The 17,819-nt window shown below is 44.4% G+C and overlaps 1 protein-coding gene across 1 annotated transcript in view; it reads left to right on the forward strand.

Annotated features, from left to right (window-relative positions):
• Nucleotides 1–17,819, forward strand: part of kif26aa (kinesin family member 26Aa) — a gene marked incomplete at both ends in the record, with an annotated part of 98,675 nt that overhangs the window by 29,241 nt on the left and 51,615 nt on the right. The window contains 2 exons of the mRNA XM_084439574.1: nt 5,750–6,247; nt 13,316–13,458. Of these exons, the coding sequence (XP_084295700.1) occupies nt 5,750–6,247; nt 13,316–13,458 (641 nt within the window). The remainder of the gene's footprint in view (nt 1–5,749; nt 6,248–13,315; nt 13,459–17,819) is intronic.

The raw sequence follows: 17,819 nt of genomic DNA on the forward strand, positions 1-17,819 counted from the left end.
GACAGAATGCTTTTTTAATTTCAGTGCGACTTTAAGGATTTTGAGGACATGTGGTGACTATGGGGCCTCAGTGTGAACAGGCCCCACTGTTGCAACGCCCAAACGGTCATTATCAGTGAAAGAAGCCGTGTGATTTACGTGTCTGGAGAAAGGGGGACTCCTAGCCTCAGTTGTTGGGGCTGGTTAGTTAGTTTGGTTCGGTGGAGCCGTGAGGAACTTAGACTGTGTACTCATTGGGATTAGGATTCATATTTGTCGTTCTTGAAGAGGGATACTGGACATCCTCGCATAACGCAAAACCAGACCACCAGGCTACAGAGAATTCCAGGTGAACTTGCTTTTTATCATACATGTAGGCGTAGGCCTGTATGTTGGCTGTCATAGTAGATATTGTTTCTGGTATCAATGATCCGCGCTCAGTATTCCATAGTTCTTTGTTGTTGTATTGATACATTTAATTCACTTCCTGTGTCTGTCAGTTTATACTGCCCTGTCAAGTGTGGGGGAAATTATATCCATGTAGCCTTGTTAGCCATAGGCTTAGATATCAAAGAATTTCAACATTGAACATGTGATGAAATATTATTCGTAGGATATCACGAGGAAATTCTTTGACAAAGAAAAAAACTAAAAACATATTTGTCCTAATGCATCAATTTCTACCTAAATGACATGATTATTATGTCATATCATATAGGTAGAAATTGATGCATTAGGACAAATATCTTCTTAGTTTCAACTGATACACACTGTACACATTTGACACAAAAATGTATGCTGATTTCGACTTTCGTAACTCGTTCACTAATGCAATAACTGCAGCAATAAGGTTGAAGTTGGCCTTACATCAAGCTCCTGGTACCTGTGGGAAAGTATAGGGAATGGACAGGGTCAGGGGCCAGACAAAGTCCAGCTGTAAACGCACACCAACTATGTCCTTACAGCAAGTTGGAGGGGTCAATCCTGGTCAACTGACGTTTGTCTCTACCATTTTTCAAGGAGGAGGGAGAAGGAGATAGCTTTGTTATTCTGTTGTTTCAACATCCACGGCACAAACTGTCAGTGTGTTTTTATGTGTTTACAGTTTAAGAAAGCATGTCCGCATTATGTGATGAGCTTACAGCTTAAACCTTTCGATACGACCACGTCACCGGCAACATTTTAAAAATATCTAACAAATATTTAATAATATAAAAAAAATATCTAACAAATCTAAAAAAATCCTCACTCCAACACTTGCTGAAAGCTGAGAAACTGTGCTTTCTAGTATTATAGGGAAAATCCAATTAATATTCAAAATGTTGTCACTGTACTTTCAGGATTAAAAGGGTTAACTGAACAGCCAGTCCATACACTGCGAGTTGCTGAGTGAGAGAGTAACCAGGTGCGGTTTATAATGCTGATCACTTTCTCTCAGATCACGTGATGTAGATACAGTATCTGTAAGACAAGAGAATTAGAGTTTATATCACACTGCGTACTTTACATCCCATAAGTACAGCTCTCTTTCTCTCTGACATGTATCATACTGCGCATTTATCACACAGCCAAGTGTCGGCCTCTCGTCTTTCTCCCTCATTCTCCCTGGCTGGCTACTCAACAGAACAGAACATTGCAATTCACACTCCATTGTCCCTTCAATGGGGCATAGATGAGGGTGTTCGGTTATTCTTCTCCAATGGGTCCCCACAGCTTTATGGGTTTCTCATGGTAAAATGTAGCATGTTATGAGAATCAATCATTGCTGCATTTGACCATTAGGATTGTAACATTATACCATTTGTAGAAAGAGTATTTATTTATGCCCATATTGTGGCAATGTCTCTGATGAATGGATGGATGGACGGATACTACTACTACTACTACTACTACTACTACTACTACTACTACTAATAATAATAATAATAAAAATAATAATAATACTAATCCCCAATGGGGAAATGTCCTTGTTGCAGCACATAAAAACATGAGACACACAACAATAAAAACAGTCAAAGACACAACAGCATACACAAGGGCATTAAAAAGACACAATCAAGCATGGTAGAATACAACAAAACCATAAAACAATCTTTCTATAACTCCCTATACCATTGCAGTTTTATCAGTAATATACTGTACTGTACATATAACTTGTTCAGTTAAAGTTGGTAGAACTTCAACACCTGTTGAAAAGAAAATCAGTCTGTGGTGAGTTATTTATTTTTTGTAAATCGGTGGTGTTCCTTCAGACAGATCGCACTCAACCCATTAATCCAAACCTCCAAGCAATAATCTCAAGCCCCCAGGCTGTTCCTAGTGACAGGTTCCTCCGGGCTGTGACCGTCGCTATGTCCCCTCAGGGGTCTCTTGTTATGGAGTGTTACCAAAAGTGTGCCTGGCCACCGCGAGCATGCAGGGGTAGGGACACAGACACACGCGAGGCAATGACTCGGGGACATTGTCTCACTCAACGGCATTGACTTGAGACAAAAAAGGAGGTCTTAACCTTGTTCTGTCCCTGTCCGAAGGCTCTGGGCACCTAGTCTGACAATAGAACAGCAGCCGGCAGCCTGGCCCTAAATCTCAATACAAAGGCGGACAGCCCGTCTGTGGGCATTGTGGTCCTCTACACAAGTGGGTATTGTGTCTCAGAGAGAGAGGGAGAGAGAGGGAGCGAGAGAGAGAGAGAGAGAGAGGGAGGGAGAGAGAGGACGGTCTTTGAGGCACACTGGGAGCATACATCTGTGGAGGACTTTTACAAGCTCAGCAGCTGTTGAAACATAGATTATCCACTCACAAAGGGCAGGATGTCTTATGTAAACGTTCGCTGCAGTCATTAGCATACTGATATTAGAAGTTTATTTAGTTCTGGTCGAGTTTGTTTACTTACAGTTTGTCACACATGGACACGAGAGTATGGTTGTTTCTTGCGTCTTACCTCATGTGGCAACAATGGTAAGAACTCGCCTTGAACAACCGAAGTCCCATGACGCTGAGCTCGTCAGGAAAAGGGACATTTTCCAAAGTTATCCAAGTCAGACACTTAACAGGTCGCTGGAACGGACATCTCCCCGGAGCCTGGAGCAGATTGCGGGGCATCTGGTGAAGCCAGGCAGCCTCCCCCAGTCCGCCCAGACTCCACGCTCCTCCGCCTCAGACAAAAGCAGTCAATCACCGAGCGCTTTGCCGAAGAGCGCTCCGGCTGCCCCTGACCTCCCGACTCACCCCGGGCCCAACATAAACCTCTGTGACAGTGACAAGGCGGGGTGGGGGGGGGGGCACCCCTCCTCCACACACACACACACACACGACGCCTCCAACACTCGTCCGTAACTTCCACTGAGAGGGCAGACAGCAGGCAGGGCAGAGCGGTGCTTACTGACAACCTTAAATCAACCTTTATACAACGTCCACCACTGATGCGCGGGCTGAGGAATCAGCCTGTAGGCGTTGTGTGTGCTGGAAGCTGCGTTGGCAGCTGCCGTGGGTTCAGAGCACGTTCAAGTTTGCTCAGACTCGGGCTCAGGGGAAGGGTACTGCAACGACAGGTGTTTTAATATTCAGCGGTGCATTGCATCATGGGTTTCCCATGATTACTCAAGGAGCTTCTCCGTTGGTTGCCAAAGTGTATGCTGTTAACGCTAGGGCTGGGTATCGCTTCGAATTTCAAGAATCGATTCGATTCCGATTCACAAGGTTCAAAATCGATTATCACGATTCAATTCGATTCGATTCGATTCAATATCGATTCGGTTAGTGTTACTAAAACCTTTTTTTTTTTTTTGCTGTAATCTTAATTACATGACTGCCAAGATATGCAACACTTCAACAGGCCTACTACGGCTGGATACTGATTTCCAAAAATGAATGAATGAATGAATCATTGAATGAATTAATGAACTATTCATTCCTTAATTTATTCATTAAATAAAATATCAATTTTGGGATTCATGAATCGATTCTGAATCATTTTTTAAACCCAGCCCTAGTTAACGCAGCGTGCAGTAGCGTTCTGTGAAACGGTGTTGGTAGGTGAGGCGTGTTCTTTAAGGTCTATCTTGGCTCACATTTTATTTAGCCCTGAGGATATATTGCATCACCCATGAGGAAGGACACCTTTGAGAGAAAAATCTTTAAGTCAAAGTCAGTGTCAATTTTTATACTACGGTAGCTTTTCTGCTTGGAGTGATGACTTCAGCCTTTCTTAGCCTGGAGGTGTTGTCTACAGTAGATGCATGGTCTTGGCTTTTACTTCCATATCACTACAGGTTTTCCTCATGGCTCCTGGATGTTATGTGTTGATGCTCCCCCACATTCATCTATCATTCAGGCTGTTGAGTTGATCTGTATGTGTTGCTTTATGCAGGGATTTTCCTGCATAGAGGAATTTTTTGCGCCCCCCAACGAGATTTTAACCAGAGCCAAAGGAAAATCACCAGTGCCAAAATGCTAAAAATTTAGAATAAAAATAGCAATTCAAATCCTCTCCAAATGTGTTTGATAGCTGGTTTCAAGTGCAGCCCATCCCTCGTTCTTGCATTGTCCATGGTTTGGACCACTAGTAATTGAGATAATTAATAGACAGGTTATCAGTATCTTAAACATTTTGTCTTCATATCTATTTTGTGTCATGTCTGGAGATTTCCGGCGATTGTAAAAAGTGAGCCCAGTCAGAACGACAGAGAAGAATAAAGGCCTATACATGCTGGTAGGCTACTCGGCATAAAAGAGAGGTTTCCCCCAAAAAATTGTGTGTGCATCATCCCCCAAAGACCCATTCTGAGCCAGGAAAACCATGTTTATGACTACAGTACCACAGTACCTTGCTGACGCTATTTAGCATGATGCCATTTAAGTGTTGCTTTGCGAGTGCTCAATGAGGCCAGGAGTCTGTGTGTGTGTGTGTGTGTGTGTGTGTGTGTGTGTTTAAAGTGTGCTATTATATGTTCTACATTATACAGTATATGTATTGCATATTTAATGTAAAGCAGTGAAGCACAAATCTATTTGTCAGAGACAGATCGACTTGAACTTGAAACACTTACTGACTAAAAAAACATATTTTATAGCTGGCTAGTTTGCTAATAGAGTTTATGCTAACCATAAGCATAACGATATGTAGATTAATGGCAGCAACAGTTTAAAGAGGAAGATGTGGGCTACTCTTAGCTAGCTGACAAAATAGACACATTTGTAATATGGTTATAAACAGTACCATTAGTCTATACTGTATGGCCACCTATTCATCATCATCAGTCATTTCTTCACTGTAACGTTACCTCATGGTGGCGATTGCTTTAGTGCCTTCAGGCAGCTGAGAAACTACTACTGTTTAAAACCAGCCTTAAGACTTATTTGTTTCAGTGTTTTTAGCTGCTCTTGTGTTTTTCTTACGTTATTAGTTGTTTAGTATTATTTATAGATGGTGTGATGTGATGCTTGTTTAAGTACTTGCTTCTCTATCTGTGTTTTTTTTCCTCTTCTTTCTCGCTGTGAAGCACCTTGAGATGTCTTGTGATGTGAAAGTGTGCTATATAAATAATATGTATATAAATAAAATGTATTATTATTAATATTATTATTATTATTATTGTTACTATTATCATTATGATTATTATTGTTATTATTATTACTATTACTCTACACATTGGTCATGGTGGTGCGCTGTTACCCCTCTGCCCGTCCCTCTTTCATATCACTGCTGTGAGATTCTAAACCTTTCATTGGCTGACTGTAACCTGCTCTCCTCCTCCTCTCGTCTCCTCAGGACCCGGGCTACGTGGCCTTCCTCTTCGACACCCTCCAGGGTCTGCAGAGGCCTCACGCGGGGCGCCATGCTCCCGGCGACGCCCGCTGCGAGGTCTGCGGCGCCTCCTTCCGTCAACTGAGACGCCTGGTGCTGCGCAAAGCCCTGGACCTGGTCCAGGACCTGCCCGACCCGCCGCCCGGCGCCTTCTCCGGGCTGCCCTCTCACTCCTCGGCCTGCGGCGCGGTGACCCTACCCCCCCCGCACGAGGCCTCAGAGTGGGCCGTGGAGGACGCATCAGCCAGGCTATCACCCAGGCTGTACGGTGATCCGATGGTTGTGGAAAGGTCCAGATTGGAGCGCCATGGCTGGGGTGGGATCCAGAGCACCTACGTGGGGGGATGCAAGTCTACAGACCTGGCAACCGTGACTCCCATTCCTATGCATGCGCAGCAGTACCTGGAGGGGGTGTGGAGAGTGTCTCGCACCAGCAGGGCCCCCCTGCAACATCCTCCCATGGTAAGATTCCTCTTTTCATAGTTTACTGGAAGGACGAAGAACTGTATTGACGTACTGTACCGTATCTTCACTCCCTGATGTAATGAAACGATCGCAAACTCTCATCTCACCCCACAAAGTACAATTATACAAACTTTGTTGACAGGCTAGCTATCGAGGAGACACTGAATTAATCTGTTTTCTATCAAACGGTGGAACATCAGTTGTATGCACTCAACATTGTTGTAGACTGCAAAGTAGCACAGCGCCTGTTTTCTCTACACCCCGCTGCTCCTCAGCAGCGTTTCAGGACTGAGAAAAGACCTTGATTTCGCTGTTACCCTGGCAACACTGATTTTTAACACTTGGAGGAACTGATTCACTCAGTCAGGGTTTCGACCTAGAGGTAAATACTACTTTTAAATAAATCCCAACTGTAACCATACAGAAATAGTGTAACCCCTCCAAGGATTTCAGTATGGGAGTTTGGTCGTAGAGCTTGACATTTTCATGTTTGACTGGAATCAGTCATTCATAGTTTAGGCATAACAGGGTTATTTGTTATGTTTCGTTAAACTGTCCTGCGTGTCAGTTTAATGTGCAGCCTCATAATCATCGTCACAGAGTTCCATCCCAGTTCAGGGTTGTGGAACCTTTAAATATGACTCTGGTTAAAAGGCAGGCATGTCAGGGACACCATCACTGGGGACCTTCATCTGCTTGCATGAGATGTCACTCTTTGATGTCTGATGTCATTGGTGTATCAGTCAGAAGGACACGGAGGTTATCTGACTAATGTGGTTCAGGGTAGGTGACTCGTGACGACTCTATACAAATACTGTGGGAGAGCTGTGCAGTGTGTAAGGCTCTGTCGTTTCATCTCTTTTGACACCCGGATACACATTAAAACTAGTTTTTTCAGAGACTCCCACAGAGAAATTTGTATACTGTACATGTATGCCAGATGTATGAGTAAAAAAGAAAAAAACACAGATCTGAGTGCTCTTTGCAGTATTATTTATCTCTCTTAGGCTTCTATATTGGCCAGATAAACAAACAATACACATGGGATTACTGTTAATATTAGCTACAAATTACCCAGAAGAAGAAGAAGAAGAAGAAGAAGAAGAAGAAGAAGAAGAAGAAGAAATGACCCATCAACATTCAAATCTGCATTGGACAGTCTCTTAGGCATACTGTACACTGTAAAACATTATGATCATCGGTGAAAAGGAATGACTGGCTGTAAATCCACCCTTCTTCTCAAGAACGTCGGAGATAAAGTTGTCTGCCCTTTACGATCACCTTGCACCTTCCTTGGCCACCACCACTAATGGGTCTGAGAGAAGGATTACAGCACAGTCAGTCCCAGGTAAACACAGGCCGATTTATTACCGCCCTGCACTGCGGTCATGACAATAAAGAATAGATGAGCCTGGCACCTCAACTCAATTAACCAGCGCGTTGCCCACGGTGAGACCTGATACCCACAGAACTGGATCACGGCCTTCTGAACACCACTTAACCTTCCTACCCTTAGATTGAACATTAAGTCATCTCAGTATGGAGGAGGTCTTCCTGAGGATTATCATACTGACGACCGACGTTAACCTCATCAGCACACAAATGTATATCCATCGAACCCGGTTGCCAACCTCCGTGATGGGTTGATTAAATTGGGGGAATGACCTCTTGCCTGCCAGGCGGACCCCCACAAAGCAGACTGGATTGGTGCTTTTAGTCCTTTTGTGTCAAGAACACAACCATGCTCACCCCTTAGTTGGGGCGCTACTATAGATTAAGCTTTAGAGTCCTGCTTATAATGGGGTTGTAATGAGGGCCTGAAATCAATGGGGAGATGATTGGATATGCAAATGTAGTCTGAGGTCATTCTTCAGAGAGAATGGAAGCCATCGATTCGCCTGGGAGAGATTTGTGAAGTGTCGTACTGCGTTAAGTGAGTATTGCGGCGAAGAGCAGGAGGATATGGGTGTGGAATTAGATTAATGACGATTAACTTGATTGAAAGAAATGGTCCAGTATGGAGGATGAAAGGGCCGTGCTGGTCAGTCTTCAGCTCCTGGACAGGAAGTTGTTCAACAGTTGATTTGGGATGGGGAGGAAGGACCAATATAATTTTGAAGGAGCAGGGGACACACCCGGTTGGCTCCTGGTCTCCCCTTTACCCTGATTGACAGTGAGTTGTCACCAAAGGCGGGTGACGGTCCCTAAACCCCTGACCTCACCAAACTTGTCAACATCAAATTCACCCAATCAGATGCATTTCAGAGTTCCTTCACTAATTTAACAACACAGACGTGTCCTCTGAATACAATACAACATTGAAAATCACTGTTTGGATGTTATGCCTTCAAACAAGTGGTCTTCAAAATTTAACATCTGGTAATATCAAGTGTGCTTCCCCAAACCAGGGTTTTATATCTGTGTGAGAAGAAATTAAATCTTGAACAGCAGTGTACTTTATAAATAAATAAATAAATAAATAAATAAATAAATAAATAAATAAATAAATAAATAAATAAATAAATAAATAAATAAATAAATAAATAAATAAATAAATAAATAAATAAATAAATAAATAAATAAATAAATAAATAAATAAATAAATAAATAAATAAATAAATAAATAAATAAATAAATAAATAAATAAATAAATAAATAAATAAATAAATAAATAAATAAATAAACGAATTACCTCCACCCCAGCGACAGCGCAGGTGGGGTGTATCATGGGTGCATCATGGGCCGACTTAGAAGCCATTACATTTTGGAGCGGGTCCAAATCACGGGGTGGGCCCGCCAGCCGTCCAAACACGGCCGAGCCAGCCAACCTCCATTCAGACTAGGATTACGCAAAAACGACCAGACCGATTTTCATGAAACTCTGTAGTGGGGTGTAGCATGGGCCACCTTTAAACCCATTAAGATTTGTAGTGGATCGTAATCACTGCGGGTCCATGGAGGTCTTTGCTCTTTCAGCACCATTCCTAGTTATATTTGCTAAAGGCTCACTGCTGAGAATTCACAGGCAGGATGTTCCAGTATCTACTGCATTTGAATATGTTGGCATCCCTCAAATGTGCTTCTGTGAACTATTCGGTGTTGTACCCACTAATGCTTTGGACTGAGTGTAGGAAGCTCAAGGCAGCCAATTGGCTTTGTATGGAAGAATGACTGCCCTATCTCCACCTCTTCTCTGCCTCCCTACTGAAAAGCATTAGACCTTGAGCTGGCGGAAAGCATCTGCATTAATTTCTCATGCCTCCACCTCCCCTCTTCTCATTTCAAACAAACATGGGGGTTTTAGGAGGTAAGGTCCTTGCTTAGGACTTAAAGATGGACACTTTTTTTCCTTGAAGAGGAGCCAAGGACACTGGAAGAAAGAAGAGACACACTTTTACTTATTAATAACGCTCCAAGGAGATTCCTCATTAGTTGAGCCCGTGGCTACACTGGTGCTTGGCAGCCTTCGCATCCTTCTACGAAAGATTCAAGGATGTTTCTTTGTTATGTGTGCAAGATGCAGGTGCCGCGTTCAATGAAATGCTCAATAATGTCGCTTTTCCGAAAGTGTGACTCCAGCTAGAAGAGAGCCTCATTCTTGGGCTGACAGATGGGACCTCTCGGCGTCACCTGAGGTGAGGGGACAGTGATGTCCATCTGGGAGGCTCGTGTTCTGTGAGGCAGTGAACAAACCTCTCACATCGCTCACCTCCCTCATTTTTCTCACTTTCGGGTTGAGGAACGCACATTTAAAACGAGGACTCAGATAATGAATGTTTCATTACGCTGTACAGTGGCGATTTGATGCTAATTGAGATGAATTAATATTGAAATCAAAGATAAATAACGGGAAACATCTACCCATGCATCCTCTCCACCTATCACTGCATGCATTGTAGTCTCTGCTCAAGTTTGAACGTAATTAAATCAGGCTTGACGAATATGAGAAGCGACGGGGGAAATTAATCACTTTCTGAAGACCATCACGGTGGATTTCCTGCTACGTGGTGGAGTGGAGAAAAGCCAGCGTAGACCCATAACGGGCCTAACAAGCTGTGAGAGGTTCAGTGGGCCGCAAGTGATTTACCTTCTGCCTCAGACCACCTGCACGTCACATCGTGGTCCAATGGCGTCGTGCGTTTGGTTCCCAGCCCTGTGGGAGGCTGCTGTACAGACCTGGGCCCATTCGGTCCCAACACTTTTGCACTCCAAGAGCATTTTCTCAATGTTTTTTTTTTAGCACGTGTTGTTTGGAGTGACCAACACGGTGTTGGTGCCCTTCTGTGGCCTGGTTTGCCGCTGAACAGATGCACCGGTGTGGCGCAACTCTACTGGGAAGGAAGGCAAAGGGAATATAAGCAAAACGGGTTTGATATTATCTAGAGCTACAATATGACCACAAACCTCTGAGGAAGAATGAATTCTTAAGCACACAAAGAATGCGTGGCCTGACGGTTGTGGATAATGAAACGGTGACATATATAGATGACGGATATATAGCCCGGGTGACCCCTCACCCAGGCTCGGGGGGGTAAAAGGATAGCCCCTCGGCCCCGAGCCGGGGGGGTAGAGGAGAAACAAACATCTAACCCATACAAAGAAGAAGAAGCACACAAAGGATCAATGTACAGTATTAGGGAGACTATTCGCCCTGGAGTCTCTGTCAAAGCCATAGAGCCCCCATGATATATAGGAGCCACTTCCATAATTCATGTCATGGATGAGCTTGTCGAGCCCTGGTAACACCTCTCGTCCCGTGCTCTTCACACCTTCTGCCCTGCCCTTGCACCATAACCCAACCGTGACCATTACAAATGGACCTCCAATTTAAACCCAAAATGTCACTCAGTACTGCACAGTCCCTTGCTTAGCGTTAATAGTCTTCTCCGTGTTCAAGCCTCGTGTAAGGGCCTAATTATGGGATGTATGACAAAGGACGGACATAAATTATATTCTACAGCGGTTGTGGATGGAACCTGTGCAATGATGGGGAGAGCTCATTATCTTCACCTCAACCTGTGTGGGAGATCACAGCCATTTTGAATTGGGTCCGATTCTCCACGATTCCTCATCACAGCGTGTTCTGTGACTCCCACAGAAGCCTGAGAACAGAAATAGCAACGCGTATCTGGGTCGCTGTTGGGTTGTGGTTTCGCACACGCGTGTCACAAAAGCACAGCTGACTCGAACTCTTGGTGGAACGAGAGGAAAAGTTGTACACCCGTCTCTGTAAAGTGGTACTCTGGAGACTTTAAGTTATGCAAGAGTGTCATAAGGGGCACCTGACGCCCCCCCCCCCCCCCCCCCCCATTGCCTCTATCAGGCTATTGCACTCTGGTTCAGGTTATATAAATAGCAGCTGCTATCGTTGTGTAGTCGACAGGTGGTGAATGTTTGGGGAGGGTAAATTAATAATTTCTTTATTATGTTTATAATGTTGAATCCACAGTACATGTATGTTTACACTCGGGGATTGAGAGACCTTTGGGGAAGGCAGTGTGGTTATGCTAAACAACACCTGCCCAAGTTTAGCAAAGAAGCAACACATTGTTACAGTTTGCATACAGTGATCCCACAACTAAGAGATTTTCAGTAATTGCACAAACATTCGTTGAACCTGAAAAGACAAATGTTTACCAGTAATGATAAATGAATTTAGTTAGCTTGTATTAAAGTACAAATTATGTTGGAAGTATAATACGAGCAAAGTTACGGGCTATAATACGAGCAAAGTTATGGGCCATAATTTAACAACACAGGCAGAAATGCTGTGTTGCACACAATGGAACCAGACCTGGCGACTGGTAGGGGTGGGTCATTGAAATAGGACACCATTAGGACGCTATGGCCCAATGAAACATCTGATAGCAGGTGGTTTAAATTCGTTTTGACAAAATGTGAAGATAAAAAATCAATTATTGCAGATTTAAGTGTATACTGTATACATCTATACTCATGTCTGTATCCAGGCGAATCTTTATGGGAACCGTAGCTCTCTGGTAGCCGTTAGAGGGCTAGAAAGGCCTTGGCTCAGTGTGGTGCACCGCGGTGTCGGGGAGGAAGGATGCGTCTTTGTGTAATCCTGTTAGCTGGCGAGCGCCGGCCGGAACCAAAGAGCTGAATAATGGAGTCCCTGCCACCGCCAGCACGCTCCGCCTCCGCCGTCGCCACGGTAATCCGCCGTGACGAGTGGATGTCGGGCGGGGCGGGGCGGGGCTGGGGGGGGCTCATCCGAGACGAACCAGAGGTAAAAAGGAAAATGAAAAGTGGAATGTAAAGAAATAAATGTCACAGTCACATCATGCTCCCAGAGAAAGCTTAGGATGCATCGAAGATGTGCGTTAATACTGTAGTTTGAAAGAACAAGGGATAGATATTGACATGATTTATTTGAGCAAAATCAAAATTGTCTACACACTACATTTTGTTTGTCTTCTTAAAATTGAAATGCAACACGTCATCATTCATGACTCATACACTGGCACTAAATGACTGTACATCTTCAAAAATCCAGCATGACTCATACGCGATTGGCACTAAATTACATGTTCAAAAAACCATCTGTTTCTGAGCAGAACCATATTTGCCTCACTAATGGAGACAGTGGGGTTCCAGTTATCAACCGTAGCTAATGACCAGAGCTAATTGGCTAATGACCTCGTTGTCGCCCTGCTGTGGGGGAAGGAAACATGTTCCTAGTCCCCCAGCAAATGGAGTGAAGAGCCATGACCGTGTTCCATAGGTCATTTCCTGTTTTCTTATTCCCCCGGGGTTTTAAGGACTGTGAGGCCCTTTCAACTGCAACACTGACATCCGCTGTGGCTGAGCCATAAGTTATCGGTGTCTGGCAAAAGTTTCCCTTAGCTCAGCACCTGAGTTCCCAATACTGTCGGTGCTTCACTAAGGGAGACAGATACGAGTTCAGTGTTGAATCTCCTCCAACCTACGGTTTTGCACTTAGAGATTTTGTGATCGAAGCCACAATGGTGAAACGTGTTGTTCATTAAGTTTACAATCGCTCTTCTTGTTTCTGGCTCATTCTGCTCCACCCTCTTTCTCCATCAGGGCTTGGCTATCGATGCAGAAGGTGACTATGTCGCCATGGGGGGCCCCGCCTATGACTACGTCCCCAAGCGTGCGCCTGCTGCCCAGACCACCTCCACCCAAACCAGCCACACCCCCTCGGCTGCAGCCTCCTTCTTCATCAGGTAAGCTCGAGGAAGGCTTTATCAGAGCCGGTGGGATACACTGAGGTGAAGCCTTGAGGTTTGATTCCCCACAGAAATCACATCGCAATGGCTCTCTCTTCAGCCTACTGGGTATCCAGTTACTGCTCTCGCCATGATGCGTAAGATGCCCGTGGTTGATGTCTGTGAACACTCACTCAGACATGCTGTCACACAATCTGGCTGTGGTAAGGGCACCACTTACGGACTGTACTTAGGGCCTAGTGTGTAACAAACAGTATGGTAAATGTTACCTTGATACAGCATACTGCAGATATGCAAGGAACACTACTATAAAATACTAGGTTCATTCAGCTACTGTAGCAGCTTTTGAGTTCCTGTTCAGGTCAAACAAGAAGCAGTTCCCACTGAGAAGCAGTTCCCACACAGAACAATACATAACCAAACTGAAACCCTCAAAGGGATTGTAACTGTCCAAAATTTAGTTAAGAATAAAGTCTTCATTTTCTTCAGGCAATCTAAGGACTCGCTGACAGGAAGCCTCTCCTAGTTAGTGTGTTTCGGGGGTCGTTTGGAGTGCAGGGGGAGAAGGAGAGGGAGAGAGAGAAAGGGCAGAGTTTTCTTGAGGGAGGGGGTGGGAGTGATATCCGTATTCTACCTCTACTCACAGCAAAAGCTTTCACACCCTGACACTAAGAGGATATTTTCTCCCGGTGCTGTGAAAGACTAATCCAGAATCCACTGTGAGAACTGCCTAGAATGCCAAGTCTCACTCCTATCTAATTGGGAGAGCTACTATTTTTATCCCCATAGTTTTACACATGTTGTACACTAGTCTTTGCCTCTGGTACATGTATTATTACAGGGTGCTATTTTGTGTCTGACAGGACTAACAAGTCGGTATTTCAGTATGAATGTGCGCATATTTGAATCTGTCTAGATTCATCAGTATTTGATGCTTGAAATGCAGCGATGCAGCAATATCAATATAACAGTAATATTTATACCGTATAGCTAAATTAAAACAAATCCACATGCTCATTGAACCGCATATCTAATTTGCTTTCCTCTACACTGTTTTAAAGCACCACGTAGTCCAAGTTTCTTGATGGACACAATATCAGACCTTCTGCCCACGCAAAGACCAAATCAATTTGTTTCGTCGGCATCACAGCAAGTGGCTGGGTTATTGGATAGGTTCCATTTCAGCAAAGAGACGAGGCATTCTCCACAGAAAGGTCAACGACAACAATAACAACTACAACTAACCATGGAAGACAGGGGGGCAAAACCAATACTCAGCTGACAGCTCTCGCAATATCACAATACCACCATGGATTGTGTGAGCGTGTGTGTGTCTGTGTGTGTGTGTGTTATGTGTGTGGGCATCATTCGTTATATGAAAAGAATTAAAAGGCTGCATGTGGGAATCCATCAAGCTAGGGGATTGTAGTGTGTGTGTGTGTGTGTGTGTGTGTGTGTGGGCGGTTGTGTGTTTAGTCTCTATTCCCTCTGTAAACTCTATATGAACAGAGCTGAGATGGAGGAGTGAGTCATGAAGAAGGTTCTAGAGAGTGGCATGACTCAAACGGCCCCCAGGTCCGGAGAGTGCTTTCCATAACCCTGGAAGTGCTCGACACTTGATGCATTACAAGCAGGGTGAAAACACGGCAGAAAATTGGTAGGATAGAGGAAATCTTGAGAGAAGAAATCTCAGTGACAACGCATGAAAAAACAGCAGAGATATCAGCGTGACACAATCCATAATGATCCCATTTTGGGAGCGTTTCTCGAGAGCGATTTCCATCCCTAGTGCTCTCTGCACACACACACACACACGCACACACACACACACACACACACACACACACACACACACACACATCCGCACGCACACACACAAACGTTAAAGCATTACAGCACACACTAGAACTAAAACCCTTCTAAAATCACCAGGAGTCCCACAGACAGAGACAGCCATTAAGTATTAGGCAGACCTGCGATCACATCAAAGTCCTCCCAGCCAGCTCCATCCGTCTAAAGACACACAGAGATGGAGAAGCACTCTCCTTTTATCTGTACATCTTTGAAGGCTAGATTGCCATTACCCCATCATAAAAAAAAAGCTGCACCCGCTCCCAGCAGATTGTCTTTTTTGCACAGCTAAGCAGATTGTTGAAGCCCCAACCAGGCAGCGTCTACGCGCAACCCAGTTTAGCGATAGCACCATTGAGTTTAGGGTTAAGGAAGACCCTAATCCCTAACCTTAACCCCAACCTTAACCCTAACCCTAACCCTAACCCTAACCCTAACCCTAACCCTACACCTGACCCTCACCCTAACCTTAACCTTAACCCTAAACTCTATGGTGTTCTTGCTAAACTGGGTTGCGAAAAGTAATCTCGCAACCAGGCAAGGGTGAAGTCAGGGAGTCAACCCTTCTAGGAGGGATGATCATATCCAGACAGATAGATCATACTGTACTGAACCTATTTGACATTGAGTCATCACAGATACAGAATCTGACATACAGTATCATGCCATAGACCAGGGGTTCTCAGACTTGTGTAACTTAAGGCCCACTTTTGATTGTTAAAGCAGCTCTGAGGACCACCTTTACAAATACATGAGGAAACTGGTGGCCCGTCACTTTTCTCATCCGAGGGAAAGTTTGCGTCCGAGGGAACGTTTGCATGAATCCTCGAGTACATTTAGATTAAAAAATAACTAGCTTTGTAAACTGACAAATTTTATTTATTTTTTTCTAACCATTTGGCAGTAGGCTACCTCTACCTCCGCGGCCCACTTGATGGCGCTCTAAGGACCACCAGTGGGCCACAGACCACTGGTTGAGAATGGCTGCCACAGACAATATGGGGTGAAGGCTAAGAGAAAGTAGTTGGTCTTTGCTGTGTGTGCCGCCAATGTCCATTATTTAAATGTCCAAGGATTGAGGGAGGGTGAGAATGTTTCTTTGTTTTCTCACAAATAGTCCTAAGGTTTATGGTGGCATAACCGCAGATCTAACTTGCCCTAGACCTGCCTTAGACTGATAAAATGCAAAGCGATTGGCCCCTGAGGGCCGAGAGTAGAAACAGGAAATGACATTGAACTGACTTAGGCTAACACAGAAGTGTTGTTCACCCTTTCGATCAGACAGCTGCAGCTGATTCAGAATGCTGCTGCTCGAGTCTTCACTAAGACTAAGAAAGTGCATCACATCACTCCAGTTCTGAGGTCTCTACACTGGCTTCCTGTCTGTCAAAGAATTGACTTTAAAATACTGCTGTCGGTTTATAAAGCACTGAATGGTTTAGGGCCAAAATATATTTCTGATCTGCTTCTACGTTATGAACCATCCAGACCTCTCAGGTCGTCTGGCACAGGCCTGCTTTATGTCCCCAGAGTTAAAACAAAACATGGAGAAGCAGCGTTCAGTTTTTATGCTCCACATATCTGGAACAAACTTCCAGAAAACTGCAGGTCTGCTGCAACTCTCAGTTCTTTTAAATCAAGACTGAAGACTTTTCTTTTTTTATTAAATCAAAGAATTATCAATTCATACACTGCACTGTAACTTTTATTCCTGTATTTTAATTTGTCCTGCATTTTCTTTTAAATGTCCTTTTTGCGTTTTATATGACATTGTATGGCTTTCTTGCACTTTAATGTCTCATGTAAAGCACTCTGAATTGCCTGGTTGCTGAAATGTGCTTTACAAATAAGCCTGCCTTGCCTTGCCCTCAGCGTGCCGGTCTGACAGTGTCAGTGCTGGGTCCCGCCCCCCTACCAGGGCTGGTTTAGCACACTGCAGACACCGAGCGGGCATGTGAGGGGACGACTGTCACAACACGACTCAGATCCTGGGGTTTCGTTTTCACACTGCTACCGACACTGGCTTGTATGAAACGGAGAGGGTCAGGGTCATTCCACTTGAGCCAGTGTTGAAAACTCACAGCCTTGATCAGCTTCTGTAGGCTTTCTTCAGATGTAAAGACGTTTGGAAAAACACAGTGTAGTACAGTGATGTAGCATTAAACAATGATTGTACAGTATGTTTCAGGTACAGTATGATGCTCATGTGATGCCTGTACACTACTATGATTACAGTGGCAGGCACCTTGATAGGACCCACCTGTCAGAAGTCACCACATATCTGGGTCACTCTGTCTCTGACATAATAAGGGAAAGGATGAGTGAATTGGAGCGGTTGAATGGGGGGGAGGGGGGGGGGGCTGAAACTCAACCCTGCTACCATGGCAACCTGCTTTTGATGTTCACTCCAAGGTGTTTATCCAGGTCAGCTGGACTCCCAAGGTCAAACAAGTGACTTTTGATAAAGTAAGGTTGAGGTCCGCACACAGCTACTCCACAGGGCTATT

This window comes from Borostomias antarcticus (genome assembly GCF_949987555.1).
Source record: "Borostomias antarcticus genome assembly, chromosome: 6".
Taxonomy (NCBI): domain Eukaryota; kingdom Metazoa; phylum Chordata; class Actinopteri; order Stomiiformes; family Stomiidae; genus Borostomias; species Borostomias antarcticus.